Consider the following 12,441-nt stretch of genomic DNA (forward strand, 5'->3'; position numbering starts at 1 on the left):
CACTAAATTGGCATCAATGCAGAAATATTGATCAGTTAATGGACACAGAATGGTCAGATTTTGGCAAGACAAAAGTTTTGTCACCCACAGAAAGTAATGTGATATTCAAACAAATAATTAACTTAAAATACAAATATATATTGCATAACATTGATGAATGAAGTTGTGCTGCTATTAGAGTCATATTAATATTATGTGTGACTTCCATGAGCTTGAAGGACTGCATCCATGCGGTTCAACAATGATTCATGCAGTCTTACATGCCTCCCAGAGTTCATCTAAGACCAGGGACACACACAACGTATAAAAATACGGTCTGTTTTACACGGACGAGAATCACACAAATGTTTACAAAACAGTGATCAGTGTGCAGTGCGAGGATGCGATTTCCTTGCATCAAATTATCCGTGTGTCATCCGTATGGCATCCGTACTGCAAAATTTTCTCGCCGGCTTGCAAAACGGACATAGAATGGATCCATGGCCTCAAATATTAGTAAAAACATATATACAGTCTAAATATATATATATATATATATATATATATATATATATATATATATATATATATATATATATATATATCAGTGAGGCACATATATATACCTATATTTATATTTCATATAGCGCTAGATAGCAGAAAAGCCGGTAATTCAATTGCCGCCTTTTGCTATCTCCTTCCCAAACCCGACAGGATATGAGACATGGTTTACAGACAGTAAACCATTTCATATCCCTTATTTTTTTTTTTACATATTCCTCACTACTAATGTTAGAAGTGTCATCTTCCCCTGACCTCAACCCCATTGAGAACCTCTGGAGCATCATCAAAAGGAGTGTCTATGATGACGGGAGGCAGTTCACATCTAAGCAACAGCTCTGGGAGGGTATTCTGTCCACATGCAAAACAATTGAAGCAGAAACCATCCAAAAACTGACAAATTCAATGGACGAGAGAGTTCAGAAGCTTCTTCCGAACAAGGGGTCCTATGTGCAAATGTAACATCACCTAGAATAAAGTTTTCACTTGTTCAAAATAAAATAAAAAAGGTTGAAAACTCTGCTGTGCATAATAATTTGGAACATGCATTTTGAGTGTTTATTTTTTTAAAAAGATACTGTTTTCATAGGCAGTTTGTTCCAAAACATTGCAATTATACTAGAATAGTAGATGACTGGAAAATAACAATGACTGCAATTCAGATAGGTAATTTAGAGAAAATATGAGGAAATATTATTTGCATAATAATTTGGAACACAGTGTATATATATATATATATATATATATATATATATATATATATATATATATATATATATATATACATATATATATGTAGATATCTATATAGATATCTATATATATATTGTGGTGCAGTGACCAATGTGTGTGCACTTCAAGATGCACTTGGAGGCATAGTTGTGATGAAACAGTGACTGGCAGTGTTGTGAATGGCCGATATGTGTCGCAGAGGGAGTCTGCGTGGTAAGTCTGATGTAACATGGTTGTTCTGGGACCTGTAGTCCCTCAAGAGTTTGTGTAGTGTTGTATAATAGTCAAGGGAGACTTACTAGGCTAGTTGTGTGAGATGGGCAGGACAAACTAGCCACACATCTACACTCCCATCCAAGGGAGTGGTTAAGGGTATATAATGTGACCAGGGTGTTGGTCACATGGTTCCTGTGTTTGGATCTGAATGGTCCAAGGGCAAGGCCCTGGAAGCCTGTGTTGGAAGTCTTGGGAATTCCTGAATAGCACATGGTTGGGCTTTGGCACTGAGTGGCCTGTGTGCTGTACGTCCTGGAAGCACCTAGAGACCGTAGACCTGGACGGTCTGTGTTGAGGACCTGGGACTGACGTGAAGTCAGCATGAGGAGTGGAACTCCTGAAAGGTAACCCCAGACAAGGGGATTATAATATACGGCAGAGAAGCCTATCTGCTACGTGAACTGACTGATGTCCTATAATGTTTCGTGGCTGTATTGAAACGGACTGTACCCTATGTGGTTTATGCGGAGTTTAAATAAACCACATGGATTGTTAATGTGAAAAACCGTGCCTGTCTATGATTATTCTGCTGCCAAGCGAGTGTCCCCTAGACACGTAGTGGGTGAAACGCTACAATATATATATATATATATATATATATATATATATATATATATATATATATATATATATATATATATACTGTAGCATGGCTAAAGGGTGTGCAGTCGACGGGAGGTATGTGCCACATAAGTGCCTTGTTGCTGTAATGTAGCCCGGAGTATTTCTTTGTTGTATATAACCATGTATATATGTGTGTTCCAGGACCTGTGGTGATGTCAGACCACATGGCTAATCATGTGATGGGTTACTGGGTGTGGTTAGCTCTATATAAGACAGGCAAATGCTTAACAGAGATAGATATGTGTGGAGCTGCTAGCCTCCAGAGTGTGTTAAGGTTCTAGGTCTGAGCCTGAAAGACTGGACACTTTGTTTTTCCTTTTCCTGAACTAAAGGCTATTTGTTTGCTGTTATTTTGCCACTTGGTTTATGATGTAATAAACCTATGAACTTTTAAAGGAACGTGCCTCCTGAAGTGTCAGCCATCGTACCTGAGTGAGTGAAATCCCTACAATTGGTGGTAGACGTGCGGGCAGCGTTCCCAGCGGAGACGAAGAGTCTGTTATTGGATGTCCTGGGTCAAGTCTGTTGTAAGCCAGCAAGCATTGCCGGGGAAAATGGAGGACCTGCTGAAACACTTGGTCCAGTTGCAGTCACAGCAGGAGCAACGGCAGCAAGAGACCAACAGGCTGTTGATGCAGCAGATGCAACAGAACCAGCAGGAGCAACGGCAGCAGATGCAGCTTCTGGCAACCGCCATCCAGGGCAAGACGAGTGCCCCAACCCCAGGTTTGGCTGATGACACCCACGTCCGGAAGACGGTAAGACGCGCATTGCAGAAAATGACCCCCGGGGATGATGTTGAGGCCTTCCTGACGGTGTTTGAGAGGGTCGCTGAGAGGGAAAAACTCCCGCCAGAGCAGTGGGCAGAGGTACTGGCGCCATACCTGACGGGAGAACCCCAGATGCTGTACTATGATTTGACCTTGCAGGATGCCAAAGAGTATCACAAATTGAAAGTCGAGATTCTCGCACTTTTGGGGGTGACACTGACTGTCAGGGCACAGCGAGTTCACAGCTGGGCCTATCACCGGGACAAACCGCCTCGCTCTCAAATGTTTGATCTGTTGCACCTGGTCCAGAAATGGCTGCAGCCAGAGTCGTGTACACCTGCACAGATGGTGGAACGGGTGATGATGGATCGGTTTGTGCATTCCCTCCCGAGGTCCATACAGACTTGGGTTGCCCAGGGTGTTCCCCAGAATGCTGACGAGCTGATCGGACTGGTTGAGAGATACCAAGGGTTGGAAGGCTCCTCCGGGAGGCAACCCATGCCGTACTGGGGGTCCCAGAAGGGAGCTGAGTCCCAAAAAGGGGTGGTGCGTCCAAGGTCACAAAGGGCGGGGGAGGTGGTGCCCAAGGTCCCTACGGGTGATATTATTTGCTGGAGGTGCCACGGGCCAGGACATATAGCTGCCCGTTGTTCCCAGACCACTGAGCAAATGGACTGCAGCATGGGACGCCGTTGTTCATACTATGCATATCCAGCCTGCAGTGTGAACTCTCCGCCCAACGAGGGACCTCAAGCGTGCCCCGTAAAGGTGAACGGTCGAGCAGTAACAGCACTGTTAGACTCGGGGAGCCTAGTGACCCTGGTGAGGGCCACTTTTCCTCTCCACCTGCTCCCGGGAAAGAAGGTTGGAGTGTGGTGCATACATGGTGATGCAAAGGACTACCCTTTGGCCAGGGTGGACATTGAAACGGCATGTGGCACTGAGTCCCACATAGTCGGCGTCGTGCAGGACTTGTTGCACCCTATAATTATTGGCCGGGATTTCTGTTTGTTTTGGGATTTGTGGGGAAAAGGTTCTGAGCTCCCTAGCAAGAGTAGGGAACCAATGAACCCTGGGTGTCGCCACACCCGGAGTCAGACAGGTTTCCTTTTTGTGTTCTGGTTGGGGATGAGGAGAAAGTGTCGTCCCCTGCATCTGACATTCTGGAGTTAGAGGTAACCGGTGAAAATTTTGGGACTGCCCAAAATAGGGACCCCACTCTGAGGGAAGCCTTTAATAATGTCACAGTTATTGACGGGGTGGTACAGGAGCCGGGGGCAGACACAAGATTTCCCCATTTTCTGATGAGTGGGGAGTTGTTGTACCGGGTCACGAAAATAAGGGAGGAGTTGGTAGAGCAGTTGGTAGTGCCGGGTCCATATAGACGGAAGGTGTTGGACATGGCCCATTCACACATCTTGGGTGGACACCTAGGGGTGGAAAAAACGCAGGAACGGGTTGTGCAGAGGTTCTATTGGCCTGGGTGTCACCGGGAAATAGTGAACTACTGCAGGTCCTGCCCTACATGTCAGCTAACTGCTCCCACTCATTTCCGGAACCCCCTTGTGCCCCTGCCCATTATTGAGGTGCCGTTCGAGAGAATTGCCATGGACTTGGTCGGTCCCTTAGTTAAATCAGCCAGGGGCCATCAGTATATATTAGTCATCCTGGACTATGCCACATGCTATCCTGAGGCAATTCCTCTGAGAAATTCTTCCTCAAAGAGTATAGCCCGCGAGTTACATAGTTACATAGTTATTAAGGTTGAAGGAAGACTTTAAGTCCATCTAGTTCAACCCATAGCCTAGCATGCCCTAACATGTTGATCCAGGGGAAGGCAAAAAAACCCCATGTGGTAAGAGTAAGCTCCATCATGGGGAAAAAAATTCCTTCCCGACCCACATACGGCAATCAGACTAGTTCCCTGGATCAACGCCTTATCAAGGAATCTAATTTATATACCCTGTAATATTATACTTTTCCAGAAAGGTATCCAGTCCCCTCTTAAATTGAAGCAATGAGTCACTCATTACAACATCATACGGCAGAGAGTTCCATAGTCTCACTGCTCTTACAGTAAAGAATCCGCGTCTGTTATTATGCTTAAACCTTTTTTCCTACAAACGTAGAGGATGCCCCCTTGTCCCTGTCACCGGTCTATGATTAAAAAGATCAGCAGAAAGGTCTTTGTACTGTCCCCTCATATATTTATACATTAACATAAGATCACCCCTTAGTCTTCGTTTTTCCAAACTAAATAGCCCCAAGTGTAATAACCTATCTTGGTATTGCAGACCCCCCAGTCCTCTAATAACCTTGGTCGCTCTTCTCTGCACCCGCTCCAGTTCAGCTATGTCTTTCTTATACACCGGAGACCAGAACTGTGCACAGTATTCTAAGTGTGGTCGCACTAGTGACTTGTATAGAGGTAAAATTATGTTCCCAGTTGAGGACCTCTGTGTACCATCCCCAGTCAGATGGCCTTGTTGAGAGATTTAACAAGACACTGAAGAGCATGCTGAGAAAAGCTATAGAGAAAGATGGTAGAGACTGGGATTGTCTCTTACCCTACCTGATGTTTTCCATTCGTGAAGTTCCACAGGCCTCCACAGGATTCTCACCGTTTGAGCTTCTATATGGCCGACATCCACGAGGACTCCTGGATACAGCCAAGGAAACATGGGAAGCCGAAGTCACGCCCCACAGAAGCGTCATTGAGCATGTGGCCCTGATGCAGCAGAGGATTGCAAAGGTGATGCCTATTGTGAAAGAACACCTCCTCCAGGCACAAGAAGCTCAGGCCAGAGTCTACAACCGGTCTGCAAGAGTGAGGCAGTTCAATCCGGGAGACCGAGTTCTTGTGTTAGTTCCGACGGTGGAGAGCAAGTTCTTGGCCAAATGGCAAGGGCCATATGAGGTTGTCGAGAAACTTGGTGAAGTAAATTATAAAATTCACCAACCAGGAAGACGGAAACCATTCCAAGTATACCATGTCAACCTCATCAAGCCGTGGCAAGATAGAGAGCCGACAGTAACTCCATCGTTGTTAAGCAACCCAGAAGGTGAGGTTGGAGCTGTTACTATAGCGGAGACGCTATCGAAGACCCAGAAACATCAGTGCCGGGAGTTACTCCAGAAAAACAGGGACCTGTTTTCAGAGTTGCCAGGACATACGAAGGTCATAGAGCACGAGGTCCTAACAGAGCCACATGGCACAGGAAGCCAAGGAGAAGACGGCCTTTTCGACACCTGATGGATGCTTCCAGTATGTCCGGATGCCGTTTGGCCTACAGGGAGCTCCGGCGACCTTCCAGAGGGCTATGGATAGAGTCCTTGCACCCCATAAGGCCTACGCTGCTGCGTACCTAGATAATATCGTCATCTTTAGCCCGGACTGGGAGAGTCATCTGGAGAAAGTCCAAGCGGTGTTTGATGCTCTAAGAGAGGTGGGGTTTACAATAAACCCGAAGAAGTGTGCCTTGGGTAAGGAAGAAGCTAAATACCTAGGCTATATAGTGGGTCATGGAGAAATAAAGCCCCAAATCAGGAAAGTGGAGGCAATCCAAACATGGCCGAAACCACTCTCCAAAAAGCAAGTTAAAGCCTTTCTGGGAATCGTGGGATATTACAGGAGGTTCATCCCGAACTTCGCCACAGTGGCTGCGCCTCTGACTGATCTGCTAAAGGGGACAAAATCGGTAATGGTTAAATGGTCCGAAGAGACAGAGTCAGCCTTCCAAGAGTTGAAAGGGGCTCTATGTAAGCAGCCCGTGCTGATGGCCCCAGACTTTAATAAAGAATTCTCCAGACAGATGCCTCAGATGTTGGGGTAGGAGCAGTCCTTTCCCAAGAGCTACATGGGGAGGAGCATCCTGTTCTCTATCTGAGTAGAAAGCTGTCCTCATCTGAGAAGAACTACTCAGTCGTGGAAAGAGTGTTTGGCCATAAAGTGGGCGGTGGACACGTTACGGTACTATCTGCTGGGTCGTAAATTCAGATTGATATCTGACCATGCCCCACTAAGATGGATGAGGGAAACAAAGGGTAGAAATGCTAGAGTCACCCGTTGGTTCTTAGCCCTGCAGGACTTCAGTTTCCATGTGGAACATAGGGCCGGAAAGCTGCACGGTAATGCGGATGCCCTATCAAGAATCCCTTGTTTAGTGGGGAAAAGTGCCAAGCCCCACGGCTTTAGGCAGAGGGGGGAGGTATGTAGCATGGCTAAAGGGTGTGTAGTCGACGGGAGGTATGTGCCACATAAGTGCCTTGTTGCTGTAATGTAGCCCGGAGTATTTCTTTGTTGTATATATGTGTGTTCCAGGACCTGTGGTGATGTCAGACCACATGGCTAATCATGTGATGGGTTACTGGGTGTGGTTAGCTCTATATAAGACAGGCAAATGCTTAACAGAGATAGATATGTGTGGAGCTGCTAGCCTCCAGAGTGTGTTAAGGTTCTAGGTCTGAGCCTGAAAGACTGGACACTTTGTTTTTCCTTTTCCTGAACTAAAGGCTATTTGTTTGCTGTTATTTTGCCACTTGGTTTATGATGTAATAAACCTATGAACTTTTAAAGGAACGTGCCTCCTGAAGTGTCAGCCATCGCACCTGAGTGAGTGAAATCCCTACAATACCTATAGTACGTGTAGACATTAATTTTATTTGTTCAATTCTAACCTGTCAGTGTGATTTTACTGTACACTGCGCTGAATTACCGGCTTTTCTATAGAACATTTATCGCAAGTCACACTGATGGTCCGTGTGTAATCTGATTTTTTTTCTCACCCCCATAGACTTTCATTTGCGATTCTCGGCCGAGATATGCTGACAATCGCAGCATGCTGCGATTTCACTCGAATCCTGAATACGGCCCAGAAAACAACAGATAATAGGAGCTGCCCCATAGATTAACATTGATCCGAGTGCTATGCGATTTTTTTATCGCATTGCACTCGGCCGTATTACGGTCTAATGTGACTCCGGCCTAAATTCTTCGGTTTTGTCTTCCAAGCTTCCTCTTTCATCCTACCCCAAACATGCTCAATGATGTTCATGTCTGGTGACTGGGCTGGCCAGTCCTTGAGCACCTTGATCTTTTTTGCTTGGAGGAACTTTATTGTAGAGATGGATGTATGAAATGGAGCACCATCCTGCTGCAGAATTTGACCTCTTTTATGATTTGGATTGCAAGAGGTAGCTAATACTTCTTGATATTTTAGGCTATTGATATTACCTTCCACCTTGAAAATGTTTTGCACACACCCATCTGAATGTAACCCCTGACCATGATCTTTCCACCACCAAATTTAACTGTCTTCTGGGTGTATTTTGGATCCATATGGGCTCCAGTAGGTCTCCTGCAGTATTTGCGGTGGCTGTGGTGTAATTCTACTGAAGATTCATAAGAGAAATCCACCTTCTGCCACTTTTCTGGCGTCCATGTATTTTGCAGGCTGTGGGACTTTGCAAATGCCACATGCTTTTTTATTTGCCTTTTGTTTAGTGATGGCTTCTAGGCACTGATTCGACCATGGAGGCCATTTTGAGACAGAATCCTGCAAACTGTTCTAGTTGACACAGGGACTTGAGGTGACCAGGCCTGTTGGAGCTCTGCTGCAGTGGAAGAGGGGCTTGGATTTTCTAACCAACAAACGTTCCTCCTGAGCAGTTGTCTTGCGGGGTCTGCCGGACCTGGGCTTGTCAAACACATCTCCAGTCTCTTCAAATCTTTTTTTAATTCTTTGAACTTGACACTGAGACACATTAAAGGTGTCAGCCACCTCTGCAGTGGATTTGGTCTTCAGCCTCTTGATAATCCAGGCTTTGGTCGCAGGGTGGATTTTTGGCATGTCGTCAGAGCTCAAGTTGCAGTTCAAGTGAAGGTCTGGGGTGCTGGGTTTCTTTTTATACACACACACTATTTAACCGATCATTTACTGAGCACAGGTGAGGGTGTAAACTAGGATCGGGTGCATTATATGACCAGGCGACAAAACTTTTGTCTTGCCAAAATCTGACCATTCTGTGTCCATTAACTGATCGATATTTCTGCATTGATGCCAATATATTTTCTTAACCTAAACCACATTTCGGAGGGTTTCAGCTTTCAAAAGAATAATTCATACAACCAATGGATGAATTTAACGTCAGGTTATAAGCTTTTATTTACATAGCATGGATAAGCGACATAACTTCTGTCAGGGAGTGTAGTGCATACTTCTGGTATAGAAACACAGGCTGTATTAAAAGCTATAGGGATATCACCATCTGAAACATTTATGGCATAGTATGGGGGTTCTCTTTTTTCCCTATTCAGCACCCCTTAGCTTAACATTTCACCACTCTCAAACTGCAATGGTTGGAACCACATACATAAACGCCCACGTCTATCTCCTTTCCTTCTTTCTGTGCTGCTCTTCTCTTTGACATGTGAGCAGCCATAAACAGACAAGTATTTCTATGTTTAAATGATTGGGGGACGTATGAATAGCATTGCGGGCCACTTCTGATGAACTATATTTCAACAGTCCCAATGCTGCTGGATGATTAGACCAGGTTCATATTGCGTTAATGGCAATGCACTGACGGCATCCTTTACACAGCGGCACTAACTCAATGTAACGGATGCTTCAGCGAACCCATTGACTGCCATTATGTAGCTCATCTCTAACGCATGTCATAATCGGCATGCGATAGCGAAGTGCCGTCATTCTGTGACGGACCCTCGGACGCGGTCTGCAGCGTTTTCCGGTCCGTCACCGCTAGCGCAGATGGAGCATCTGCGCTATCGCGATCGCATAACGCGATCTTGGAAAAGGCACTAGCTTTGCGCAGTCCTTTTAACGCATGCGTTGAACGGACTTCACCAATGCAATATGAACCTGGCCTTAGACAATTATTGTATGTTAGTCTAGCTTTATTAATTAATGTGAAACGTCTACAACATATTGAACAGTAAAAGAATGCCGTCAGATTTGTGTTATTATCTGCTTCTGTACAATATTTCCTTCACTTAATTTATGTTTTTTTTCTTTGTTTTCCAACCTAAGATGAATTCGAGCTATAGCAATTCATAAACACGTAACACCTGTTGTGACAAGATATGTCAAACCTGCATTGCTTTACTCTTCATGTAGTTTTATGGTGGTTTGTAGGATGTATGGAAGTATACAAAAAAAAATATTTTCATTTCTATTGCAGCAAGAAGCCGCTGATGGTTAGCAGTGGAAGATAAAGCAGTGCGAGATGTGCTTCTTATGAATATTGGCAATTTGGACTCTAGGTCAACTGTGAAAATAAAAGATCAACCCTCAGTGACACACTAAATATCAGTTATATCATCTTTGTGTTTAACATACATATTAGACATCTTTATTATGGTTATGATCACCATGTTGTTCGTTATTCTAATTTATATAAAGCAGTAAAACTAGATATTGTTGGTTTTAATGGATTTTCATTAAACTTTAATTCAATTTAGTTTTCTCTGTTTCTATGTTTTCAATTTCTGTACCATCCTAGGATGGTCAATGTGCAAATTAACCTCTTGGCTATAGATACATTTCTTAGTAACATGTCATAACTGATAGCAGGTGTGGATGTTCAGAAGTTTGTTTTTTACTCTTGTATTGGTATTGCAGATCAGCCATATGGAACGCTAGTCACTGTTCACGGACAAACAGTGTGACAGGATAGTCAAATATTTTGGGGTCAGATACCAAGAGAGCACTTATGCAAAAGGGAAAATACATAGGCAAAGTCAGAATGCCAGGAGAGCAATGGATCAGCAAAGGGGTTGGGCAAGCAGATGGTCAGAACTAGGTCCAAAGTCAGGCAGCAATAGATCAATTAACAGAGCACAGAATACTAGGCAAACAGCACCACTGAGCGAATGCTACTATTGGCAGAGATCTTGGCTAAGAGCTCAGCTAAATAGCAAATAGCAAGGAATTAACTAGATGGGTATTTCCTGAAGGAACTACAGATAGTGCTTTGGAATGGTGCACGGGCTGCCCCTGCAAGACTATCACACTTGGGTGCCCCTCAGGCGGTCTGATTTGGTGGGTTGGGTCAATCTGGGTCTGATTTTGTGGGCGCGGTCACTCTGGGTCCGATTCGGTGGGCGGGGTCACTCTGGGTCCGATTCGGTGGGCGGGGCACCTCAGGGACCGATTTGGTGGGCTGGGCACCTCAGGGTCCGATTTTGTGGGTGGGGCCACTCGGGGTCCGATTTGGTGGGTGGGGCCACTTGGGGTTCGAATTGGTGAGCGGGGTAATCTACTATATAATTGCCTAAGGGCACTTCCGTCTTTCTGTCACCGTTATTCGTTCGCTGATTGGTCTCGGCAGCTGCCTGTCATAGCTGCCGCGACCAATCAGCGACGCGCACAGTACGGAAGAAAATGGCCGCTCCTTACTCCCCGCACTCACTGCCCGGCGCCCGCATACTCCCCCCCCGGTCAGCGCTCACACAGGGTTAATGGCAGCGTTGACCGCGGTGTAACGCACTCAGTTAACGCTGCTATTAACCCTGTGTGACCACCTTTTTACTATTGATGCTGCTTATGCAGCATGAATAGTAAAAATATCTAATGTTAAAAATAATAAAAAAAATAAAAAATAGTTACATACTCATCCTCCGGTGGACCCTCCGGATCAGGAACCGGCTTTTCCCGCTCCTCGCGACGCCCCGGTCAACGCTGCATGCATTGCGGTCTCGCGAGATGATGACGTGTGGTCTCACGACACCGCTACATCATCATCTCGTGAGACCGCAATGCACTCTTGGGACCAGAGCGAGCAACAAACATCGGGTACCGGCCGCTCCAGGAGGTGCAACAAGCATCGTGTACCGGCCGCTCTAGGAGGTGCAACAAGCATCAGGTACCGGCCGCTCCAGGAGGTGAGTATGTAACTATTTTTTATTTTAATTCTTTTTTTTTTAACAGGGATATGCAGTATACTATGTGACTGGACAATATACTACGTGACTGGGCAGTATAACTACGTGGCTCTGCGCTGTATACTGCGTGGCTCTGCGCTGTATACTGCGTGGCTCTGCGCTGTATGCTGCGCGGCTCTGCGCTGTATGCTACGCGGCTCTGCGCTGTATGCTGCGCGGCTCTGCGCTGTATGCTGCGCGGCTCTGCGCTGTAGCGCGGCTCTGCGCTGTATGCTGCGCGGCTCCGCGCTGTATGCTGCGCGGCTCCGCGCTGTATGCTGCGCGGCTCTGCGCTGTATGCTGTGCGGCTGTGCAATATACTACGTGGACATGCATATTCTAGAATACCTGATGAGTTAGAATCGGGCCACCATCTAGTAATAATAATAAGACTACAGAGAGTGCTTTGGAATTGTGCTGTCACTTTAAGAGCTGATATTATCTGACAAAACTGTGTCTTGGTACAGTTCGTAGGCGTTGGCATAGTAACTGTGTCTGACTGCGCATATCAATGAGCTAATCAGCCAGGTGGCAGTTGGAAGTTATTTTTAGAAATTG

The 12,441-nt window shown here is 45.5% G+C and overlaps 1 protein-coding gene across 2 annotated transcripts in view; it reads left to right on the forward strand.

The window, feature by feature from the left end:
- Nucleotides 1-10,415, forward strand: part of LOC143773805 (uncharacterized) — a 52,545-nt gene extending 42,130 nt beyond the window's left edge. For both annotated transcript variants that reach the window (XM_077261150.1, XM_077261151.1), the window contains exon 4: nt 10,143-10,415. In XM_077261150.1, coding sequence (XP_077117265.1) covers nt 10,143-10,156 — 14 coding nt within the window. In that variant the 3' untranslated portion in view covers nt 10,157-10,415. The remainder of the gene's footprint in view (nt 1-10,142) is intronic.
- Nucleotides 10,416-12,441: the final 2,026 nt, after the last annotated feature.

This window comes from Ranitomeya variabilis, chromosome 5 (genome assembly GCF_051348905.1).
Source record: "Ranitomeya variabilis isolate aRanVar5 chromosome 5, aRanVar5.hap1, whole genome shotgun sequence".
Taxonomy (NCBI): Eukaryota; Metazoa; Chordata; class Amphibia; order Anura; family Dendrobatidae; genus Ranitomeya; species Ranitomeya variabilis.